Source organism: Belonocnema kinseyi, chromosome 3 (assembly GCF_010883055.1).
Source record: "Belonocnema kinseyi isolate 2016_QV_RU_SX_M_011 chromosome 3, B_treatae_v1, whole genome shotgun sequence".
NCBI classification, from domain to species: domain Eukaryota; kingdom Metazoa; phylum Arthropoda; class Insecta; order Hymenoptera; family Cynipidae; genus Belonocnema; species Belonocnema kinseyi.
In genome coordinates this window covers 115,394,555-115,419,946 of record NC_046659.1, presented here as the reverse complement: position 1 = coordinate 115,419,946, position 25,392 = coordinate 115,394,555, and the positions used below count along the sequence as shown (strand labels likewise).

Sequence of the window (25,392 nt, the reverse complement as noted above, 5' to 3'; positions counted from 1 at the left end):
TAACTTCAAAGGAGTGAAGAGGTCGACTTGCGCGTGCACGTAGTAGGCCTGTGTGTGTTCTCACGCAATACCCCCTAAATCTCAACGTCGCAGGAGTATCTTTCGCGCTCGCATCTTTGGAGATTGCGATTCCCGAACTTCTTGTATTTTTCGAGTTCGGGTATAATGATTTAATCAATAGAAAAAAAGGAATAAAATATGAATAAATATAGTTGGAGCAACGTTATTGTATAGTTGGTGTCTTCTACCTTTTCACTATTTTTTTTTCTTTTTTGGGTTGTGATTTAAAGGGAAGTAATTATCTGAAAAGGTTCTTTCATGTGGATGTTTTTGACGTGGTTCTGTGAATGACCAGTGACAGATCACATTGGAGATTTGGCTAACCCAATAACCGCAACTCGTCGAGTAGTAGACCTAGTCTTGATTTCACTTCGAACTATCTGATAGGGCTTGAAGATATCTCGCAGTTAACAGCATCACCATTTCCTCCATACCGCTTTTGTATTTATACACGACCAATGCAATAAACCTTATCCCTTCGTAACTTCGAGGGAGGTTATCATCAGAGTTATCGCAATCGATTGGTGAGGTCGGATGAGCGAGTCAACGAAAGCTGCGGTCCGGCAAACGGAAATGAAATTTGAAGCTGCCATCCTATGAGCCATTAACGAGCTGCAATATCAAAACTATGAAAATCTGCAAATATCAAGTCCAAATACATCTAGTAAGTATTTAATAATCTACGATTCTAAAAAAAATACTTTAGATTGATTTATATTCATTTTAACATAGAAAACAAAGAGCACAATTAAAACAGGAGGTGTTCTTGGTGAAAGAAGAATTTTATAATTTTTTAAGATCGCGGGGTGAGAGACGGTTGCGAATTATCCAAGAGAAACACCAGTAGCGTAGCGAAACGGCGCAGTACGCGGGTACTCATTAGCGTATATTGCGCGGGTTCTCACCCACGTATATTACGCAATATTATGTATACCGATTTGAAACGGTTCAGACAACCCTGGCTGTTTAAACTTGAATCCCCTGATACGTGTCCAACGCTATCTGCAGGCAATACCCGACACTGGACTGAAACCGAGAGTTTGGCTAAAATTTCTTAATTTTCAGTGAAATTTCACTGGCTCATGTCATCAAAAACACTCTTCTGTCAAAATCTCAAGTAAAATCCTTAAAAACGAAAGAAAGCCTATTTTTTCGTTTTGTCCAAATATCCATATATCCATATTTGAACAAAAACAGTAAAAAAATTATCCATCAAAACGATATGATGATTTATGGCTGATTATCGCAAATTTTCCAGTACACTATTTTGGTGAGGAAAAAAAAATCATTTCGATTTGAAAATTATTGTAATTTACATGTTGATATCTACAAATTGTCGGCAAATGAAAATTTATAAACATCTTATCAGGTTATTGGAAAAAAAGATAATTTTTCGTGAAAAAATTTCTAATTGTTTAAACAATTTATATTCGAAAATCGAACTCCTTGTTTTTGTTAAAATTACAATTTTTGTAGAATGTTAAAATTCTTCTTTTCTGTCCAAAATTAAACTATTTGGATGAAAATTCATTTTTTCTAGTAAAAATTAAACTGCTTGATTAAAACTTGACCTCCTTTTTTTAATATTCACTTTTTTCAATACTCACCTATCAGGTTGAGAATTTGAACTGTTTCGTTTAGATTCGCGATTGTTTGGTTAAAAATGAATGTTTTAATTGCAAAACCTAATTATTCCATTCTTGTATTTATCCTCAATAAGTTGAATATTCCATTTTTTATCAAATAATGTATTTCGTTAAATTTAAAAATTTAACGATTCCATTTTGGGTTAAAAATTGATCTGTTTCAGATGAAAATTCATTTTTCTTCATTGAAAGTCACCTTTCTTGTTATGAACTTACCTGTTTTTTTTTTATTTTGACTAGCTCAAAATGTTATCTCTTTCATTAAAACTTTATCGTTTTGTGCAGAAAATTTATCTTTTTTGTTGAAAATTCATCATTTTTCTTGAATTTTCAATAATTTTATAGAAAATTCGTCTTTTCTTATCGCAGAGGACCAGCTAGATTTTAATGATTTTTGTTGACAAATTGTTTTTAAAACTCAAAATTAACTTTCGAATTTTTGGGTGAAACTTATTACCTTTAATTTGAAATTCAACTTTTTGGTTAGAAATGTATGCATTTGGTTAAAAATTCGCCTTTTGATGGAAAATTATTTTTTTTAGTTGAAAATGCTTTTTTTAAGTAAAAAATTCAGTTATTTGGTTAAAAATCCCAAAAATCTTATGAATCCATACTTGGTGGGTGTAGTGCAGTAAATATAAATACATAACTAAATCGTCATTACTAAAATCTCGTTAATTCTTTTGATATCTTTTTAATACTTTAAAATCTCGTAAATTCTTTTAGAAATTTTGTAAATCCCTTGAAATTTTTTAAATCCTTAAAAAATTCTTTAAAATCCTTTGTATTTTATTTAAAAAAATAGTCTTCAATGACAATTAGTCATGATTTAAAAATAGAATAGTAAAATATTTTTGGAACGAAAAAAACCACATATTTTTAATTTTCGAAGTTTCCACATTGATTAATTGAATTTATAATAATAATTATTGCAAACAATTTTCATCCATAAATATATTTAATTCAATTGTTGTGATTTTTAATTTAAATTCTAATTCTATAAACCATAAACCTTAAACCTTACGAATGATTTTTAGTTCTAAGATTGTTTAATCATTTTATTCTGAATGATAAAATAGTAATAATGTACAAAAAATGTGAACTCGTTTAATTTGGGAACTTTGATAATTCCGCTAGTTTCCAATTTGGATATTTCATTATTCGGCAAATTTGTGCGGGAATTTTCTAATTCAATAATTTTAATATCAGAAGATGTTAAAATTCCGGAATTTTATCCTTCGAGAATTTAAAAATTCCGTTATGCTCGAAAGGGTTCAGAAATTTTATTGTCCGGCAATTTCCTAATTACGGCAGTTACAAATTATGAAATTTGTCAATTTAATTATTATTATAAACTTTTGGAAAATTTAATTATTCGGGCATTCTCAGTTTTAGGAATTTTATGTTTCAAGAATTACAAACCTAGGAAATTTAAATATGTATTCGAAAACTTTATTATACGGGAATTTTCTAATTAAATTATACCATAAACTTTTGGGAAATTTTTTTATTTGGGAATTTTCAAGTTAGTGAATTTTATTATTCGGTTATTTTGGAATTCAGAAATGTTATTATCAAGAACTTTTTAAATTCAGATATATTATAAATTGTCGGGGAATTTTAGTTTTCGGCTATTTTTGAATTCACGAATTTTATTATTCGGGCATTTTCAAATTTGGGAACTTCATTATTCTAGAATTCTCAAATTTATGGATTTTATTATTTTTCATTTTTATTATCCGGGAATTTTGTCAATTCAATTATATCATAAACTGATGGGGAATTTTATTTTTCGGGCATTTTTAAATTCGGGTATTTTTTTATTTATGCAATTAAAAATTTAGGAATTTTCTTGTTTGAAAATTTTATTATTCGCGAATTTTTCAATTTAGTTATATTATAACCTGTAGTGAGGGACTTTTTTATGGGGAAATTTTATAATTCAGGAATTTTCCAATTTATTTATTATCATAATCTTTTTAAAAATTTAATCATACGGAAATTTTATGATTTCAGGGTTTTCCAATGTAGATATATTACAATCTTTTGGAAAATTGTATTCTTTGGGTATTTTTAAATTTGTGAATATTATGTTTTGGGCATTTTAAACTTAGGGAACTTCATTATTTGGGTATTTTCAAATTCGAAAATGTTATTATTCGGAGATTTTGCAATTCGTTTATACTATTTACCATTGATGAATTTTATTCATCGGGCATTTTTAAATTTAAGAATTTTATTATTCGGGTATTTGCGAATTCGGGAATTTTATTTATACTGTAATTTTCAAATTCGGGAATTTCATTGTTTGACATTTGCATTACTCGGAAATTTTTGAATTCAGTATTTTATTATTCGGCATTTTTATTATATTACTAGGTTATTTTGAAATTCGCCAATCTTATAATTATGTCATTTTAAAATTCGGGTATTTTATTTAGATTTTTTATCAGTTGAGAATTTCCGAAATCATTTATATTATATACTATTGGGAAGTTTTACTATTCGAGAATTTTTTGGGGAATTTTCAAATTCAGTCATCTTATTATTGGAAATTTTCATTACTCGATACTTTTCTAATTTATTTCTATTATAAACTTGTGGGAAATTTTACTATTGGCGAATTTTTTATGCTGGGACTTTATTATTTGTAATTTCAATTATTTGGGAATTACCCAATTTATTTATTTTAGAAAATATTAGGAATTTTTAGTATTCGGTAATTTTATTATTCTGGTACTTTCAAATTCAGAAATTTCAATATACTGTTATTATCAAATTCGGGGATTTTCTTGCTTGAAATTTGTATTACTCGGGAATTTTTCAATTTAATTTTTCCAAGTAAATTATATCATAAAATATTGGGGAATTTTATTATTTGGGCATTTGGGAATTCGAAAATGTTATTATTGAAAAATTTTGCATTTCAGTTATATTATAAACTATTGGTGAATTTTATTAATCGTAAATTTTTTTAATTCAAGAATTTAATTATTCGTGTATTTTCAAATTTGGAAATTTTATTATACTGTCATATTCAATTTCGGGAATTTTATTGATTGCAATTTGTATTACTTGGGAAGTTTTTCATTCGGTTTTTTCTTATTCGGGTATTTTTAAATTTACAAATCTTATTATTCTGGCATTTTAAAATTCGGGGATTTAATTATTTGGAATATTTATTATTCGGGAATTTTCGAAATAATATATATATTTTATACTGTTGGAAATTCAACTATTCCGGAATTTTGTTATTCGGGCATTTTCATATTAGGGGATTTTATTCTCTGGAATTTTTATTATTCGAGGACTTTCCAATTAATTTATATTATAAATTGCTGGGAAATTTTACTATTCGAGGATTTTGTTATTCGGGCATTTTCAAATTCCGGGATTTTACTATTTTGAATTTTTATTATTCGGAAATTTTCCAATTTGTTTATATTACAAATTGTTGGGAAATTTCACAATTCAGGAATTTGTTTATTTTGGCATTTTGAAATTCGGTGGTTTTATTATTTGTAATTTTTATTATTCGGGAACTTTCTAATTTATTTCTATTACACTGTTGGAAGACTTTACTGTCTGGAAATTCGAAAATATTTTTATTCGGGCATTTTCAAATTTGGAAATTTTCTTATTGGGAATTTTTTATTATTCAGGAATTTTTCAATTAATTTATATTATAAACTATTGGAAAATTTGACTATTACGGAATTTTTATATTCAAGTCTTTTTTGTCTTCTGGCATTTTAAAATTCGGGGATTTTATTTTTTGGAATTTTTATTACTCGGGAATTTTTGAAATCATTTATACTATATACTGTTGGGAAATTGTACTTTTCGGGAATTTTTTTATTCGGGCATTTTCATATCAGGGGATTTTATTTTCTGGGATTTTTATTCGAGAATTTTCCAATTCATTTATATTATAATCTGCTGGGTAATTTTACTATTAAGGAATTTTTGTATTCGGTAATGTTCAAATACGGTAATTTCATTATTTGGAATTTTCCTTATTCGAAAATTTTCCAATTTATTTATATCATAAACTGTTGGGAAATCTAACTATTCGGTAATTTTATTATTTGAACATTTTAAAATTCAGGGATTTTATTATTTGGAATTTTGATTCTTCGAGAATTTTCCAATTTATTTTTATTATACTGTTGGAAAATTGTACTATTTGGAAATTTTTTTATTCGGCAAAATTTTTATACGGGCATTTTTAAATTTAGGAATTTTCTTATTTGTAATTTTTTATTATTGAGGAATTTTTCAATTAAGCCTCCCGCGATCAAAACGGGACACTCTCATCTGACTTGGTTTCAGTTGGCCTCTTGATTATTATTGTTCTTGATTTTTTCAAGTCGAATTTTCAATTTCTTTGAGTTAAGATATGCTTCAAAAAAATTAAAAATCCGACTTGAAAAAATCAAGAACGGGAATAACCAATAAGCCAACTGAAACCAAGGCATTTCGAGCGTGTGCCGTTTTGATCACGAGAGGCTCAATTTATTTATACTATTAACTGTTGGGAAATTTGACTATTTCGGAATTTAAACATTTTTTAAATTCTGGAATTTTGTTTTTTTGAATTTTTATTATTCAAGAATTTTCCAATTTATTAATATTATAACCTGTTGGGAAATCTTACTATTCGGGAAATTTTTTATTTGGGAACTTTCAAATACGGTGATTTTATTATTTAAAATTTTCATTATTCGGTAATATTTATTATTTATTATTACTATTACCATTATTCGAAATAATGTATAGTATATACTGTTGTAAATTTTTTATTCGGGCATTTTCATATTAGTGGATTTTATTTTCTTGGAATTTTTTATTATTTAGGAATTTTTCAGTTGATTTATATTGTAAACTGTTGGGAAATTTTACTATTTAGGAATTTTTTATTCGGGCATTTTCATATTAGGGGATTTTATTGTTGGAAATTTTATTAATCAGGAATTTTCCAATTTATTCCTATTATAAACTGTTGGGTAATTTTACTATTCGGTAATTTTATTATTTTGGCATTTTAAAATTAAGAGAGTTTCTTATTTGTAATTTTTTATTATTAAAGAATTTTTCAATTGATTTATATTGTAAACTGTTGGGAAATTTTACTATTTGGGAATTCCCCTAACATCTTCGAGAACCCTGAATATGTTTTAAAATCCATTACAATTTGTTACAAATCTTTTACATCTTTAATTAAAAATTAATTACATTTTTTTAAACTTTCTATAGACTATTTGCCTATATCATTGCAGAAATCATGTCAAAAACAGCTTTTGTCCCCGGGCTGTCGTTATGCAATTTTGAGGTAAATTCAGTGGCCAATCATACAATCGTTAATAAACTGAGAAAATTACTAAAGCGATCCATCATTGTAGCGATTACCTTCAACCATTTTTTTTTCGCATATTTGATTAAAAACAATAACTTTAACAGAGAAAGGTAAATTTGCAAGCAAGAGTATTAATTCCTAACAAAATCCCTTTTTTCTTTAAAATATATTTTTAACTGAAAATGTAGCTTTTCTATTTTTTTAATATTTAATTTTTTTAGTTGAAAATTTGGCTTTTTAGTTTAAAACATAAGGGTTTGAAATATCATTATCGTTGTATAAAAATGATTCAGTTTCGTATAAAATTAATTTTTTGCTAAAATTTTTTTTTATTCATTTAATTTTTCTCGAGAAAATTCATCCTTTGACTTGACGGTTCAGTCATTGAGATAAACTTTTATTTCTTTCTTGAGTGAAAAATATTTTTTTGTTGAAAATTCAAAATTGCTGGTTTTAAAATGATTTTTTTAAAGTAAAACCTAATTGATAAATTTTTAACCAAAAAGATGCATTTGGAACCAAAGAAATTTTTACTAATTTCAAGAATTGTAAATATGAATTCTTAAACAAAAAGATTAATATAATGTCAAAAAAGGCAAATTTCTGATAAAATTCAAGAGCTTTTAAACAAAAACTGAAAGCTTCAACTGAAAAAGAGAAATTTGTAAACCAAAAGATTAATTTACTCCCAAAAAGATAAATTTTTAATAAAGTTCTAGTGCTTCTAATTAAAAAATAAAGGTTTCAACTAAAAAGATAAATTTAATACTAAAAAGATGACTGATCTTTAAACAAAAATATTCATTCACTCCCAAAAAAGACTAATTATTCAATAAGATTCGAGAGTTCTTAACCAAAAATTTAATTTTTTAACTAAAAAATATGAATTTTTAAACCAAAATATTAATTTACTTCGAAAAAAGACGAATTATTTAATAAAATTTAAAAATTCTTAACCAAAGAGTTAAGTTTTTAACTAATAAAGAAGAATTCTAAACAAACATATTATTTATGGGCAAAAAAGACAAATATTTAATATAACTTAAGAGTTCTTAACCAACAAGATAAGGTTTAAATTTAAAAAGTTTAATTTATCACCAAAAAGACTGATTCTTAATGAATGTCAAGAGTTTTTAACCAAAAATTTGAGTTTTTAACTAAAAAAGATAGATTTTAAAATAAAAAGATTAACTTACTAACAAAAAGGAAGAATTTTAAATAAAATTTAAGAATTATGAACCATAATGTTCCGTTTTCAACTAAAATAGATTAATTTTCAGACCAAAAGATTAATTTACTACCAAAAAGAAGATTCTTCAATAACTTTTAAGAGTTATCTACCAAAAATAAAATTTTTTAGCTAAAACATGAATTTTCAAACAAAAATATTAATTTATTCCCAAAAAGGACGAATTATTTAATAAAATTCAACAGTTCTTAACCAAAGAGTTAAGTTTTCAACTAATACAAAAGAATTTTAAACTAACAGATTATTTATGGACAAAAAAGACTAATTTTTAATATAATTCAAGAGGTCTTAAATAAAAAGTTAAGGTTTAAACTAAACAAGATTAATTTTTAAACAAAAAGTTAAATTTATTATCAATAAGACTGATTTTTAATGAATGTCGAGAATTTTTAATCGAAAATTTGAATTTCAAACTGAAAGAGATAAATTTTTAAACAAAAAGATTATTTTACTAACAAAAAGGAAATTTTTGATAAAGTTCAAGAGTTCTTATCCAAAAAGTTCAGGTTTCAACTAAAAAAGATGAATTTTTGAATAACAAAAAATTAGTTTTCTACAAAAAATATGATTCTTTAATGAAGTTCAACCCTTATTAACAAAAAATTAAAAATTTTAACTAAAAAAGATAAATTTTCAAACAAAAATATGAATGTACTACTAAAAAAGACAAATTTTTCATAAAGTTCTAGAGTTCTTAAACAAAAAGTTAAGTTTTCATCTAAAACAGGAGAATTTTGTAACAAAATATTAGTTTATGGACAAAAAAGACCAAAATTTTCAATATAATTCAAGAGTTCTTGACCACAGAGTTAAGGTTTAACTAAAAAAATATGCATTTTAAACAAAAAGATTCATTTACTACTAAAAAAGACGAACTTCTAACAAAATTCAAGAATTCTGAACCAAAAGGTTGATTTCTCAACTAAAAAGCATAATTTTTTAATAACAAAATTAATTTATTTCAAAAACAAATGAACAAAATTCAAGAACTTTGAACCAAAATGTTGAATTTTCAACTTTAAAAATAAATTTTTCAACAAAGAGATTAATTTTCTACCATAAACATTCATCACTTGGAGCAGTAATAAGAAAGTTACCACATCTACTTTTAGAAAATATGAATTTTCAAAATTCATGTAAGGCTCCTTTGACTGGAACCATTTTCTAGCCTTTACTAACCATACGTTGGTAAATAAAGTGATTATTTTGAGAATTTAAAATTTGTACCTGAAATACTGTTCTATTTTTTCAAATAAAATTTTTATTTATATTTTTATATTATTATTATTTTTTATATTATTATATTGTTATTTGAATATTAATGATGTAGGAAAATAAAAATTGGTCTTGGAAAAATCTGAGAAATTTGAAAATAAAGTTCTCGAAAATAGCAATAAATAGCAAATTTTTGGAAACCAAACATTAGGTACGTATATATTGTATGTATATTATACAGACAATACTTCATTCTAAAAAAAAAAAAAACCTTTTTTTATTTTGAAATCATTTGCCATATTTTTAAACATAATAATAAAAATATTACGTATCGGTGGCGAAGGGGTGGGGAATACAAAAGAAATGGTACTACCTTCGGGGGGGGGGGGGGTTAAAAGGCTATGAAATAATGTTCGTAATATGTGAACGCTCCCTAAGTGAACCGCCCTACTCTGGTCCCAGAATATCCCTAAATTTCGCCTGTCACCAGCACATGTCAACGCACCGGCAAAGGCCTCGCGACTGTGTAGAGCGATTGAACCTCTTTGAGGGTATGCTGCAGGTCTGGAAGTTCCAAGGGCACGCGTGGGGTAGGTCGTTCCCCAAATACCCATTGGATAGGAAAAGGATAGCACAGGGGGTGTCAAAGCGGGACAGTCAGTTAGAGGTGTCTGCGCATGCGCAATTAATTTTCACTCTGCACGTGCGCACATTCTCCCAGACCAAACACGTGCGCTTACACACGTTTACACGCTCTGGGGCGCCTCTACACTCTTGAATCCTTCCTACGTGTACTTCGCACTCACCCTGCGACTGTGGTTGGACTTCGAGCGCTATCAGTGCCCACGAGAGGCGAAAAACGAATCAGTCGCCTGCACGACGCGGCGCCGCGCGCGACTCTTCTGTGCTCTCTCGAAACAGCTCTTGTATTTAAATTAAATTGTAACATAAATGTTATAAATTTTTATTAAAAAATATAATTATAAAACTAGTTCTTTTTCTGTTCATCGAACTCTTTTATTGGGTCGCATCGTCGGAACAAAGGACCAGAATATAAAACGCCGGACTACTTTTTATTTTTAATATCCGTCAGAGACGAGGCGGCAGCGCTCACGAAAACTCGTGATTCGCTCAAAAACCACTCCAGGGCTATAATTGCGGTCCGTTTATAATTAAACGCTGACGCAGCAGAGCAGGTTTTGTTTCACGAGTTTCAATCTACTTTAGAAGAGGACCGTGAACCAGTGTTTGTTGGGCTTGGTGGTGAGTTCTGAAGATAAATTTAAACGAATGGGAGACCCAAAAAAAATATCGATCAGGGAATCAATCAGGCTGAGTGTGAAGCAATTTTGGCCCTACCCTGGATAAGACTGGATGCTGGGTGTGAATTTTAATTAGAGCAAGCTAATTAACGCCTTCAATCAGTTTGCTCTGAATCGAGATAATGCACTTTGGGTGAGGGTGATCGAGTGATTCCAGGGAAGTGAGAGGGAAGCACTTCCGGTGTGTACTCTTGACCCGGGTTTACATTGCACCCGCAGTGCAGCCAAGCGAAAATGATCAGAGTGTGAGAGAAAACTGATGAGTGAGATGACAGTGTTGTGTATCTTTTGGGCAACCTTGTCCACTGTGGCATCCATCCTCGCGTGTTCTGGATTTTATCTTCCTTATTGGATTCAGGTACTTAAGAATAATTATTTACACTTTTTCAGTTTTAAATTTAGTACTTATTTATTAAAAAATAAGCAGTTCATAATTTCTTCGATCTATACGAAATTGAAGCCATTTGAGAAACAGGGCTCTGATAATGAAAATTTTGATTTTGGGAAAAATAATAATTTCCCGAAAAAAATGTTATCAATAATTAATAATTATTTGGGTTCTTTGAAAAAATACGTCTTGCTATTTTAAAAACTTTTTGCATACCTTCCCTTATTTGTCGCAGATCATCACGCAAAGTTTAAAGCCTTCAAGGCAATGGCATTATGCGACCCCCCTCCCATTTTGCAGGATAAACTCTTTCGAATAAAATTAATGCATAGGTACCACCTTGTATTCAATGTGAATCAATAAAGATTTCAATTCGGAATTTATTTTATTAACAAAATAGTTGAACTTTAAACCAGAAAATATTAAATTTGAGTTTTCAAACTAAAAAGTTGCATTTTTTGGAAATAGTTGACTTTAAAACCCAAAAAGATGAAGTTTTAAGACGGTTCATTTTTCAAAAAATAAAATGAACTCTCAACAGACAATCAAATTAATTTTAGTTCAAACATTTACAATATAGGCCAAATAAATTCATTTTCAATGCAAGAAGACGAATTTTCAATAAGATAGTTGAATCTTTAACAACATAATTAAATTTGTAAACAAAATGGCTGAATTTTAAACTAAAATTATGAATTTTTGTCAACAGCAATAAAGGCTTGATAAAAAAGCTCAACTTTTAACTGAACAGTTTAAGTTTCAATCGAACGAGACAAATTCTCAAATAAAAGTATAATAGTTGATATTTGAAGCAAAAGATAAAAATGTTCTATTGAATAGTTAAATGTTTATCCTACAAAGAGAAATTTTCAAACAAAAGAAAATCTCCTTCAAAGAAACAAAAATGAAATTTTTAATCAAATGGTCAATAATTTTTCTCCCAAAGAAAATGAATTTTTAATTCCAAAGGCCAATTTTCAACAAAGCAGTTGAATTTGAAAAAAAATTTCTTCTACAATAAAATCAAATTTGAACCACTCAGTTTAATTTCCAGTCAAAAGATATCAATTCTCTTATAAAAATATAATAGATTATATTTCAAGCAATAGAAATGAATTTTAAAATAAATAATTGAATGTTCATCCTACAAAGAAGAAGTTTTAAACAAAAAGGGATTACATTTAACCAGAATGTTACATTATAAATCAAATAGTCCAATCTTAAAGGCAAAAAGACTAATTTTTTAGCAGACAGTTAAATTTCTAACTCAGAAATTTTCTACCAAAAAAGATTATTTTTCCATACAAAAAGACAAAGTTTCAACAAAATAATTAGATGCTTAACAAAATGTTTGAATTTTTCACAAAGTAGTTGAATTTTTAACCAAAATGATGAGCCTTTGAAAAACAATAAAGTAAGGCTTGAAATGGCTTTAAGTTTCAACCAATGAACCAGTGAACTACAATAATGTTCATTTTTTGATAAAAAAAAGTTTAATTTAAACAAAAGTGCTCATTTTTAACCAAATAGTTTAATTTGCAAGCCCAAAAGATGAATTTTTTAGAAAGTTGAACTATTTTTGAAAAAACGAAGACAGTTGAATTGTCAATGAAAAAGGACACATTTTTATCCAAAAATGCGAATTTGAACCAATCGCTTAAATAAAAAAAAAATTATTTTTTAACAAAATCATTAAATTTTCAACAAAATACCAAAAAAGGGCAAGTTTTAAAAAAGAAAGAGAATTGCAATAAAATTGCTGAAGTTTTGAATCAAAATGACAAATTTTCCAGAAAGCAATTGGACTTTCAACCCAAAAATATGAATTTCGAGCTAAATAGGTGAATTTTTTAACGAAATTAATAGAATTACTGTTCCCGAAAGATGAATGAAATAAATAGTTTAATGTTCGTTCAAAAAATAAATGTCAAACAAACTAGTTAAACTTTCTGACAAGTACTTTAATTTTTCCCTAAAAAAGAATTACTCGTAATAAAAAAATTAAATTTTTTTTTTAAATTTTTGACTAAATCAGATCAATTTCCTAAAAAAATTCTACTTTTTACTACGTTCTTAATTATTACACTAAAACTAATTAATTGTCAACAAAAAGGCTAGCAGGTTAATTATAAACTAAAAACGACCAATTTTTAACTAAAAATAAAACACTGAAATTTTTATTGGCTTTAATTTATGTTTTTCACAACAAAAAAAACTGATGTGAAACAAAATGGGCAAATTTTGAACCAAATAGTAGGATTTTTAATCAAAAGGATGAATTCTGAACCAAAAATATAGGAGTAGACTTTTCAATGAAAAAAGATAAACTTTCAACGGAAAATAGATGAATTTTCTCAACGACTTCTAATTATTTATAAATAATCAGGTTTATAGAAAACAGGAAAAAAGGTTAATTCTTTAAAAAAAAATTTTATTCGTTTTTAATGTGTTGAAATTACTGTTAATTTAATTGATTTAATTAATTAAGGGCAATTGAAAAAAGTTGATCATTTTAACCCTAAAAATTTTCAACTTTTCCTTTCAATAAGAAATAGTTTATAAAATTATCTAAGTAAAGTGCTTATATTTAACCACAATTTAGTGATGTATAAAAATTATAGAAGTATTGTTAAAAAAACGAATTTTTATTTTCTTTGAATATTTATTTTTTTCAAACAAGAGTTTGTTTGTCTAAAAAATACATTAAAAGATGAAACTTCTGAAAATAAAATTTTACATAGAAAACAAGTGCTTCCAGATTGTATATGTCCATAATTTAAGAAAATTTCAAACAAAATTTCACAGAGTTTAACAAAGAGACATTGTAATACACAGAATTTTTTTTTATTGAAAGAAACTTCTTTTGAAAATGGATCAATCCAATACCCTCTCAATCGGGATTTTATGACAATTAACAAAAATTTCAACTTCGATCATCTTAAAAAATCCTTCTCGACCGGATATTTATTTTGATGAAGAAATTAAGTCCTATTTCAATTATTTGTTAATTGAATTTTTAATAATTCAGACTACAGAAATTTGTTTACTATATAAGAATTATTATAGAACACATTTCCTTGGATTTCCACATTAAATTTTTATTTTTAACCAGATTGGGATCAGATATTATTATTAAAACTAAAAATATCTACTCAAAACTTTAAAAAAGCAATTGAATTAAATTTTATAATATGCAGTGAAAATTGTCTTTCAATCCAATCATAAACTAAATTATTATAAATGATATGTCTTATCGAATATATAAAATCTTCCCGGAATAAGGCTAAAAGAAATTGTAGAGTAACTCCTTTACTATTTTAAAAAGTAACTTTTATAGTAACTTTTTTACTATTTAAATAAATAATTTTTATGGTAACTCTGTTAATTTAAACAAAATGTTTAGGTTGAAGTTTTGACTCTGTGAAAAAGAAACTTCTGTGGTAATTTTGTTACTATTTTAAAAAGTAACTTCTAGGGCAATTAATTCAAAAAGTAACTTATAACGTTACCTAGTTACAATGTTAGCTGAAAGTAACTTTAACTTTAGTTACTTTGTGCTTTTTTGTATGTATGTAATTTTAAATTAAAATCTTTTTTGATCGAGATATCAACTATTAGATTTTTTGTTAGCAATTAACCTATTTTTGTTGAGATTCATTTATTTTGTTAAAAATTGCAGTATTTTGGTGGAAAATTCATCTTTTGGGTTAAAAAGTAACTTCTTTGTTAAAAATTCAAATTTACAATTCGAAATTGCAACTGTTTTATAAAAAATAATTGTTTGGTTTGAAAATTTAATCATTTAAAAAATTTTTTATTAATCTAATTTTGTAAAAAATTCGCCTCTTTTGGTTAAATTCAACTGCGTTTGATTTCAAATTTAAATATTTTTATGGATGAAATAATATCACTTGTTATTTTTTCAACGGGAATTTATCGATTTTTGTTGAAAATTTATGTACTTTGTCAAAAATTCTACTTTTGTTAGAGTTCGAATATCTTTTTGAGAAGTAACTTTTTTGTGGTGAATTTATATTTCTGATTTGGAAATGCAACTGTTTTGGACAAAATTGGTCTTTTTGCTTTTAAAATTCAATAATTTATCGGAAATTATATTTTTGGCAGAAATAATATTAACCATTATATTTTTTGTTAAGAATTCACATACTATGGTTGAAAATTCATATTTTTTTTTTAATTGATCTAGTTTTGTAGAATTTTCAAACATATCGTGTAAAAATAATAAAAAATTGTGTTGAAAATTCATCTATGTTGTCGGAAAATTTTGTTTTTGGATTGAAAATTCAACTCTTTTTTAATTAATAGAGTATTCAATTATTTTATTAAAAATTTAACTATTCGGATGAAAGTTAAACTACTTCGTTAGAAGTACCGTTTTTTTGTTTAAGATGCATACTTTTAGTTAAAAGTTAATTTTTGGGTTGAAAACTTTATGCTTTGGTTTTAAATTTGTTAATTTATTAATGTTCTTTTATAGAAAAATAAAATATTTTGATATAAAATTGAACTTTTAGGTTGAAAATGAGCATTTTTTGGAAATTCAACTTTTTAGTTGAAAATTCGTCTGTTTGGTTTATAAATGGTCGAAAATTCAACTATTTGGTTTAAAATTAAAATTTCTGTAGGATAACCGACTGTTTGGCTGAAAAGTAACTTCTGTGTTGTAAAACCATGATTTCGGCTTCAAAATGCAACTCTTTTGTTCAAGTGTTTTTTTTTGTTTCAAAATTAATTTTCTTCCTTATAAAAATTTCACCTTTATTTAATGGAAAATAAAACTATTTGCTTAAAAGAAGTGACTGAAAAATATTTCTTAGTTATAAATCCAACTCTTCTGTTGAAAATTCACCTTTTTGGTTAAAAATTCAACAAAGTTTTTTTGTATCATAATTTTAGTGATTTTTATTTTTAAATTAGAAAATTAAGGAATTAAAAAAATTAAATTCTTAGGTATCTTAAAGCTACTTTATCAAGTAACTAACTAGTTACTAAAAAGAAGTAACTTACCCAACACTTTTATCAATCTAAAGTTCCATTGATTGAATTAACATTAAAAAAATATATACATACCTGCCTAATATACTACATGTATTAAATTAACAATTTCTGTTTAATTGTGGAATATCAGAATATATTAAATTTAATTGATTTAAATTAACATTGAATATTTTCCTTAAGTAATATTAAATTTAGCGGTGCTTCGGAGCACCTGGTGGTTGAAAAGGGATTTCTAATTCCGGTTCCACGTTCACTAAATTAATTAAACAAAATGAAAATATTAAGAGAGAAAAATGTTACTACTAGTACGAACATTAAAAGCTTCCTTCAATAATAATCGTTAAGAAACTTGAATATTTTAATAGATTAAAAGAATATTGAAAAGGAAAATATAAAATATTTACTATTAAAATAGAATTGATATATTTGCAGAAATTGGAAGAAACCTTTCGAGTCAAGAACTGAAATAGATCACGATATTTACGAAGCGTTCACCCTCTTGTTGTGCAGAGCGTGACTCCACATTTAAACTATCCAAAAACAGAAACGCGCGCGTGTTGAAAGTCATGAACACGTGCCTCTAATTTTTGAAATAATTTCATTAAATTTTGTTAGTTATTCCATTTCCTAATTATTTAATGAGAATACATAGTTATTTTGGTAGAAAATATTCCAAAAGAAGAGAAGTTAATTAAAAACTACTGTTGTTAAACAAAATTTTCTAAACAAAATAATATTAAATAATTCGATGTTAATTTTTTTTTTACTGATCTAAAATTAATACTTTTTAATACGCATTATTATTTCTAACTTGTGAAAAAAATTCTCTCCAGTTCCGCTGGGTTCCGAACCTAGGTCTTCCCGATTGCCAGTTTTGATGTTCTTCTTAACTTTTCTCTGATTGAGGTAAAGAATAATGCAAGTTTGCAAACATAATTGAAGAAAACAATTTATTACTGTTGAGAACTATCTTCTCTTAAATAATTGCCAAAATGTTGCAGTTTTTTCCTAAAAAATTTAACTTTTTTTTGGCTCTTTAGTTATAAAAAAATAATTAATAAAGAATAGGGGGAATCGCTTTTTGAACATTCTTTTTCTTTTTTGTGAATATAAATTCTTGAATTAAATCAGATATTTTAAAACTTCTTAAAATTTTCCAGACAGATCATATCAAATTAATTTGTATTAAATAAACTAAAATCATTTTTGTTTAAATTAATATAAATAATAATTAAAATTTTCCTAGCTGTAAAGTCAAAGAAAAACTGAAAATTTCAGAGATTCCTGCAAATTTCTATAATACTTCTAAGAGAAGATGGTTATAAACAATAATAATTTGTTCAATCACCAAACTCTAACTGGAAAGTTGAATAAACGTCAACATTTTTATAAAAACTGCAACTATCTATCATTACTGTAAAAGAAAATATTAAATTATTGATAATCAAAAATAATTCTCTAAAACAATTATGTTTTTCAAATTTCAATAATTATGACCATACTATAAGTGAAAATTAAACAAAGGTCGAAAGTTTTAGAAAAAACTACAAATTCCAACATTATTCGAAGAACATATTATTAAAAATAATATTTACCTGTTTAAACAAGTACTAATGTAAAGTTAAATTATTATAACCCAAATCTGATTGAAAAGTGAATCAAAAGTGTAAAATTTTAGTAAAACTCATTTTTATAGCATTATTTTTATATAATATTATTAATAAGAATTAATTCTTTTCAAACAATTATTTCTGTTAAATAGGATGGGTTAATGCCAAAATTTAATTTAAACGTTAAAAAATTCTCGAACAATTTGGAAAAAACCGCGACTTTTTTTACAACCGCAAAGGTATTTGTTTATAAAATTAATAAAAAATATGAATGACAAACTCTTAGGATAAAATATCATTTTGTCAATAAAAGCCAGTCAAAAATGTACTTTAAAAATTAAAAATCTATAATGTAGAATGTTTGGTAATTAAATTTATTTATAACAGTAATATAAAATAAAATAAGTGTTAGAAGAAAGAAAAAATTAGTTCTCATAACTTGCTTGAAAAGTAAATAAAAATTTAAGAAAAAAATCCAAAACCGGTCAAGAATCACCCTATAGCTCTAGTGTGGTCAATTTATTTCATTTTGCATGCATATCGCCGAGAAATTTCTAAAATCAACAGAAAAGATTCCATTTTTTTATTAAAAAAACAATTATTTTCAGAGGAGGCACAAGCCCCTCGAAGTTCAACACGTATTTTGGGCATATCAAAAAAATATGTTTCTGTAAATTTTATTCAGAATTATAAATTTTAGGTTAATAGACTTTAATTTCTACATTTCTCTTCATAATTAGCCATAGAATAAGAATTAAATATCATTTCTTAAATATTACCCTCATAAGTATATTTTATATGGTTATTTCTGTGTTTTTTTTAAATTAAGTTTTTACATTTAGTTTTAGTTTTCTACATTTCTCTTCATAATTAGCCATAGAATAAAAATTAAATATAATTTCTTAAATATTACCCTCATAAATATATTTTATATTGTTCTTTTTGTGTTTTTTTTTTAATTAAGTTTTTCTCTTACACATAAAACATCACTTTGTAGTAGTAATTATATTTTTAAATAAATGGTTTACAAAATTTACTTTAGTTTTTAGAAATGTTCTTTTAGAATAGAGTTAGAAAGTCGCGGTTTTTAAACAAAAATTCACTTTTTGTCCAATTTTCAGTCATAGTGCGAGAATACTAAAATATGTTAACAAACCTAATTTTTAAAGCAATTTATCATTATTTTAAAGAATATTCTATTAGAATAATGCTAAAAAATTGCAGATTTTTTCAAAAATGATAAATTATTTGCACATATTTTACTTGGAGTTTGTTAATATTTCATTCAATTAAGCTAAAATATTTATTTAAACAAATTATTCTTGTTTATAGCTATCTTCTTTTATATTAATAATAGATAGTTGCAGGTATTTCTGAATTTTTAAACTTCTGTCCACTTTTTAAGTAGAAGGAAGGAATAATTAAGTTTATTCAGAGAAATAAATGTTTAAACAAATAATTATTGTTTATAACTATCTGAAACTAAATCAGTTTCCGATAATGTCGGTGTTTTTCTTAAATTTTGCACTCTTTGTCTACTTTTCGCTTAATTCAGTAATAATAATTGTATGTTCACAAAAGAGTTGCTTAAACAATTAATAATTGTTTATAACTATCTTTTCTGAAATAAGTGCTAGAAAGTTACCATTTTTTCTGAATTGTTGAACTTTCATTTACCTTTTGACTTATGAACAAATAATAAATAAAGTAAATCATATTGAATATAGATTTTCCTGGAAACAGTTACTGAAATACTTACTGAGATCCTTTTTGTTTGAATTAACGTTAAGATTGATTATTTGTTCCTAACTTGCATTAATTTAAACTAAATAAATTAGAAGTTCTCAAAAAGTTAAAAAATCCAGAAAATTCCTCAACTTTATAACAATTATTTGAGGAATGATAATTATAAATAATGATATATTGTTTATGCCATTATGTTTGTTATCTTGCATTAATTATTACATACTAAGTAAGTGAAAACTTAAGAAGCGCAAAATTTCAGAAAAAACTGCAACTATCTGGGATTACTGTTGGAAAAGACAGTTTTTATTATTAATAATTTATTTAAAAATCATTTTAAATAAATTTCTGTCATTATTACCAAACTCTAAGTAAGGGCTCGACAAAAAGTTGAATATTTTAGATAAAACCACAACTTTCTTGCATTGTACAAAGAAAATAATAATTTGTTTGAGCAAAAGCAATTAATTTTTTTAACTTTAAATAGTCATTGACATCACTCTTGTTCAAAATTAGAGAAAAAGTCGTCAATTTTAAGAATAGCTGCAATTTTTTAGTTTCATTTCAGGAGATTATTATTAAAAACAATAGTTAATTGTTTAAGCAATTACGTTAGTTAACATGAATTAAGTATCGGCTCACTTTAATTGAAAATTGGACAATAAGTGACAATTAAAAAAAAAATGCGACATTCTAACAATATTCTAAAAATAATTACTAAAAACAATAAGAAATTGTTGAAGGATTTATGAAATATCTAGTTACAAAGTAATATAAAGTATTATGAAGTGGAATTTTATGTAATAGAAACAATCTTAATTTAGGACAACAGCAAAAAATTAATAATTTGTCCAAAAAATAGGCAAAACTCATTTTTTCACTCATAGTTTTTTTTCGGGACTCTGAAAATTATTCAAAAAATTTTTTCATTTAAACAAATATTAGGCCGATTGACTTGAAAATGTACTTTAAAAAATTGTTTTTTTCGGACCACCCTAATAAATTTCACATAGTCCTAAAATTAATAAAATCGAGCTATAAAGCGCGCCTATAATTATCATTAAAAAAAAACTGTTTATAATTCAAATCCTATCAATCTTGAAGCCAATTCAAATGAGCGGTGAATAATCACGAAACTTGAACTTTCCGCCGAAATTGATATTGTATTAAATTGTTAAAATCTGTTTTAGAAGCTCCTATATGACACGTACATCCGGATGAGCGTGGATTTATTTGCGTTGACGGTGAAAAATAATTATTTATTTCAGAGAGAAAGCCGTTTTCAATAGTAAATCGCACTAATCGCATTTTATGGAATTTTGTTGCAACTGACGTTTGGACATTCAACCAGCAAAATCTGTGATGCATATGTATTTTCGATTGGGTGCCAGTTAATTCGAGTGAGACAATATTGATGGATGATAGTTAAACGAAGAACGAAATTCTATACGTGTTTGAAAATATGGAAACACAAGAGCGTTTCAAATAACACGAATAAAATCAAACAAAACAGCAACCTGGGAATTTAAATTAAGTCAATTCCCTTTGTTGAATCTATTCAATTACCTGTATTATATATAATATATTCAATTAACAGCTGTGTGATAGAGAATTTATACAAAATAATGACACAACAATGCGGCCTGGAAGTTTAAATTAAATCACTTCATTCTCTATCTATAATATGTTTAATTCGAATATGTTTGCCAAACAATTTATTAAATAATTAATCTAGTTTCCTTGTGTATCATTTACCTAAACAAATAACTAATAATATTTTTATTTTTTTATTTTTTCTGAAAAAAATTCTTTTCATTCGCTCTGCCGGGAATCGAACCATAGGTCTACAGATTGCCGGTCGGACGGTCTTACTTCAGTAGCTAAGTGGTAATAACACGCGACTGCCATTGTGAAATATACTTTTTTTATTGTTCGTTTTATTTTTCATTATTTAATGCAAATAAGTGAAAGAATAAAATAATGTTCGATTGATAATCTATGAAATTCTTTGGAAACAATTTTAAATCCTTTGAATGGTACAACTTTTCATTTTGCATTAATTAAAATACTGAGAATAAAGAACAAGCCTTTATTTTTTGGACTTCTGATATTAATTTTAGTAAAAATTATAAAATGAATTGTTCAAATGTAATAGAATTACAATTTAATATTTTTAAGTAAGATTAATTTCTTCAGCCTTCTTAACTTATTATACAGAAAAGTAAAAATTAAAATTTTGCAGGTTTCCTAAATTCCTTAAACTTTCGGAATACCTTAAATAATCTAAAACCATTGAGTAACTTGAATTTATTTAAATTTAAATAATTTATTTAAACGTTAAATCTCGACGTGATTCCTCATACTTGTAAGATTAATTGTGGAAACATTCGAACTTTTTATATTTGTTTATGTTAATTTTTGAGCAGATAAAATGTATTTAATAATATGATATTATTATTTGTTTGCTACTGGTCTGAAATTAATATTGATGCAAACAATACTTGACTTAAATTATTATTAATCATCATTATTGCTATTTCTATAAAATATAAGAAATTTTCGGACTTTTGCAAAGGATGTACCTGCAACTGTACAATTGCACAAACATAATGTTAAAGAAAATCTTTTTTTTTCTTCTTTCCAGAAATTTCCGCTTTTCCTTGATTTTTCATTAAAATTTTTGTTTCGTAATAATTACATATAAAAATTTAAACTTTGCAAGTTTCCTGAATTCCTTAAAATCTCGGAATACCTTTAATAATCTAAAATCTTTGAGTAACTTGAATTTATTGAATTGTTTAAGCTCTGAAACTCCCCGAATTTCTTGAAATCGTTGAATTGTTTGAATAGACTTGAATATTCTGAATTCATGGAATGTCTCAAATTCCTGAAATTTCTTAGTTATTCTGAATTCCTGTGAATTCTGAATTTCTCTGAATTCTTGAAATCTTTGAATTCCCTGAATTCTCTGTATTCTCTGAAATCAGTTAATTCCTAAAGTTCCATAAATGACTTGAATTCCTAAAATGCTCAAAAATTCTAAGAATTTCTTGACTTTACTAAGTGTTCTAAAATTCCTGAATTGCTCTAAATTCTCTAAATTTCTTAAATTCCATGAATTCTCTGAACTCCGTTAATTCCTTAATTACGATGAATGACCTGAATTCCAAAAATTCTCTAAAATTCTATGAATTTCTTGATTTTACTAAGTGCTCTGAAAGCCTTGAATTCCTTGAATAGCTTTGAATATTCGGAATTTCTTGAATACGCGAAATCTCTTGATTTCCTAGCATATTATTAATTCCTGAAATTTCTGAATTTCTCTGAATTCTCCTAATTTCTTAGATTCTCGGAATTCTTTAAATTTCCTGAATTCGCTGAATTCTCTGAACTCCCTGCATTTCCCAAACTCCCTGCATTTCCCAAACTCCCTGCATTTCCCAAACTCCCTGCATTTTATGAATTCTCTGAACTCAGTTAATTCCTAAAGTACCATGAATAACCTGAATTCCTAAAATGCTCTGAAATTCCATGAATTTCTTGATTTTACTAAGCGCTCTGAAATTCTTGAATAGCCTCGAATATTCTGAATTCCTGGAATTTTTAAATTCTCGAAATCTCGTAATTTTCTTACATATTCTTAATTCCTAAAAGTTCTGAATTTATCTGAATTCTCTAAATTCCTTAAATTCTCTGAATTCCCTGAATTTTCCAAAGCCCATGCATTTTATGAATTCTCTGAATTCTTTGAATTTTCTGACCTCTGTTAATTCCTAAAGTACCATGAATGACCTGAATTCCTAAAATGCTCTGAAATCATGTGAATTTTTTGATTTTACTAAGCGCTCTGAAATCCTTGAATTCCTTGAATAGTCTCGAATATTCTGAATTCCTGGAATTTCTTGAATTCTCGAAATTTCGTAATTTCCTTACATATTCTTAATTCCTAAAAATTCTGAAATCTTTAAATTCCTTAAATTCTCTGAATTTCCTGAATTCTTTGAACTCAGTTAATTCCTTAAGTACAATGAATGCCCTCAATTCCTAAAATGCTCTGAAATTTTATGAATTTCTTGACTTGACTAACTGCTCTGAAATCCTTGAATTCGTTGAACAGCCTCGAATACGACGAATTCCTGGAAATATCTGAATATTAAATTCATGAAAAATCCTGAATTCCTTGCATACTCAGAATCGTTTGAATTACTTGACTTCTTTGGATTCCTTAAATATTCTCAAATCCTGAAGGAATTTAAATTATCTGAATCCCGTAAATTCCATAAATATTATGAATTCTGCAAATTCTCAAAAATTTTTGAATTCTTTCATTCTTTTTCATTATTTTAGATCTGTCAGTTCTGACGATAAAGTATTAATGTACGTTATCGCAAATAAGTGAAAATTTAAGAATTTAAATTTTCTAAATCGTAATGAAAATTTGCATTTTTTTATTTTTAATAGATCTTTATTTTTTAAAGGCAGGTTGTTAAGTTTTAAATTATATTTTATATAAACTGGCTCAACGATAATAGATTTATGATCGTTACATGTGCGTTGCGTTATCAACAATTCCACTACAGCCCATCCGTGAAAATCAAAAATTTTATCATTAATTAAATAGTCATAATTAAACTTTTTTTTTTAATTATTATTTTCAGATTGAAATATTCTAAATTGCTTGGATTTTTTCTCTGAAACTCTCTGCATTGCTCAAAATCCTTAATTTTTTAAAATATTCTAAATTCCCTGAAATCTTTTATTTTTCAAAAAATTCTAAATTATCTAAATTATTATTAAGCTTTGAACTTCCTGATCTAAGAATATATTAGGGATTCTTGAAAATCCATGATTTTTCTGAATTCCCTTAATTCATTGAATATTTTGAATTTGGAGAATTCCATGAATTCATTAAATATTGTAAATTCCTGAAATTTCTTGTATTTTCTAAATTGCTTAAATTTGCTGATTACTGTTAACCTATTCCATTCCTTCTACTTCATTAATTAACTGAACTGCCTTAATGATCTAAAATTTTTTAAATTGAGTTAAATCCTTGAATTCCTTAAATATTCTAAACTCATAAAACTTAAGAAAATTTCTTAAATCTTTGCATTTTTTAAATATCCTAGACTCTTTGAATATCCCTGAATATTCTGTATTCATTGAATTCTCTGAATCCCCTGATTTCCAGGAATATTGTGCATTCCTGAAATTATTAGAATTCTCAAAATCCCCTGACTCTCTTGAAAATTTTAAATTCGAATTCTGTGAATTCCCTGAACCCACTTAATTTCTTCAATTCCATGAATGCTCTAAAATTCTATGAATTTTTTCTCTGAATGCTGAATTCCTTTAATATACCAAATTTTTTTCCTTGATGTCACTCAACCCCTTAAATATTCTGAATCCCTCGAAATGATCTAAATTCTCTTCATTTCTTAAATATCTGTCGTTACGTGAATTCTCTCAATTTCGTAAATTCCTTAAATGATTTTCATAATTCTCTGTATACCCTAAAAATCAGGATTTTTCCTGAATGCTGTAAATTACATAAATTCCTCAAATACTTAAAATATCCTGAATTTCTCAAATTTTTTGAATTCCTTGAAATCCTTTAACTTATATAAATTCCTGAAATACCTTAAACTCTCTAAAATTCTTGAATTTCTTGATCATTCTGAATTCTACTAATCTATGAAAATCTCTGAAATCCTTGCGTTCCTCAAATATTCTAAATTGGTCAAATTCACTGAATCCTCTGATTTCTATGAATATTCTTCTTTA

General features: G+C 26.2%; 1 protein-coding gene across 1 annotated transcript in view; it reads left to right on the top strand.

Annotated features, from left to right (window-relative positions):
- The first annotated feature begins 10,579 nt into the window (after nt 1-10,579).
- Nucleotides 10,580-25,392, top strand: part of LOC117169504 (LHFPL tetraspan subfamily member 6 protein-like) — a 128,471-nt gene continuing 113,658 nt past the window's right edge. Inside the window, exon 1 of the mRNA XM_033355913.1 lies at nt 10,580-11,206. Within this exon, the coding sequence (XP_033211804.1) occupies nt 11,108-11,206 (99 nt within the window). The 5' untranslated portion in view covers nt 10,580-11,107. The remainder of the gene's footprint in view (nt 11,207-25,392) is intronic.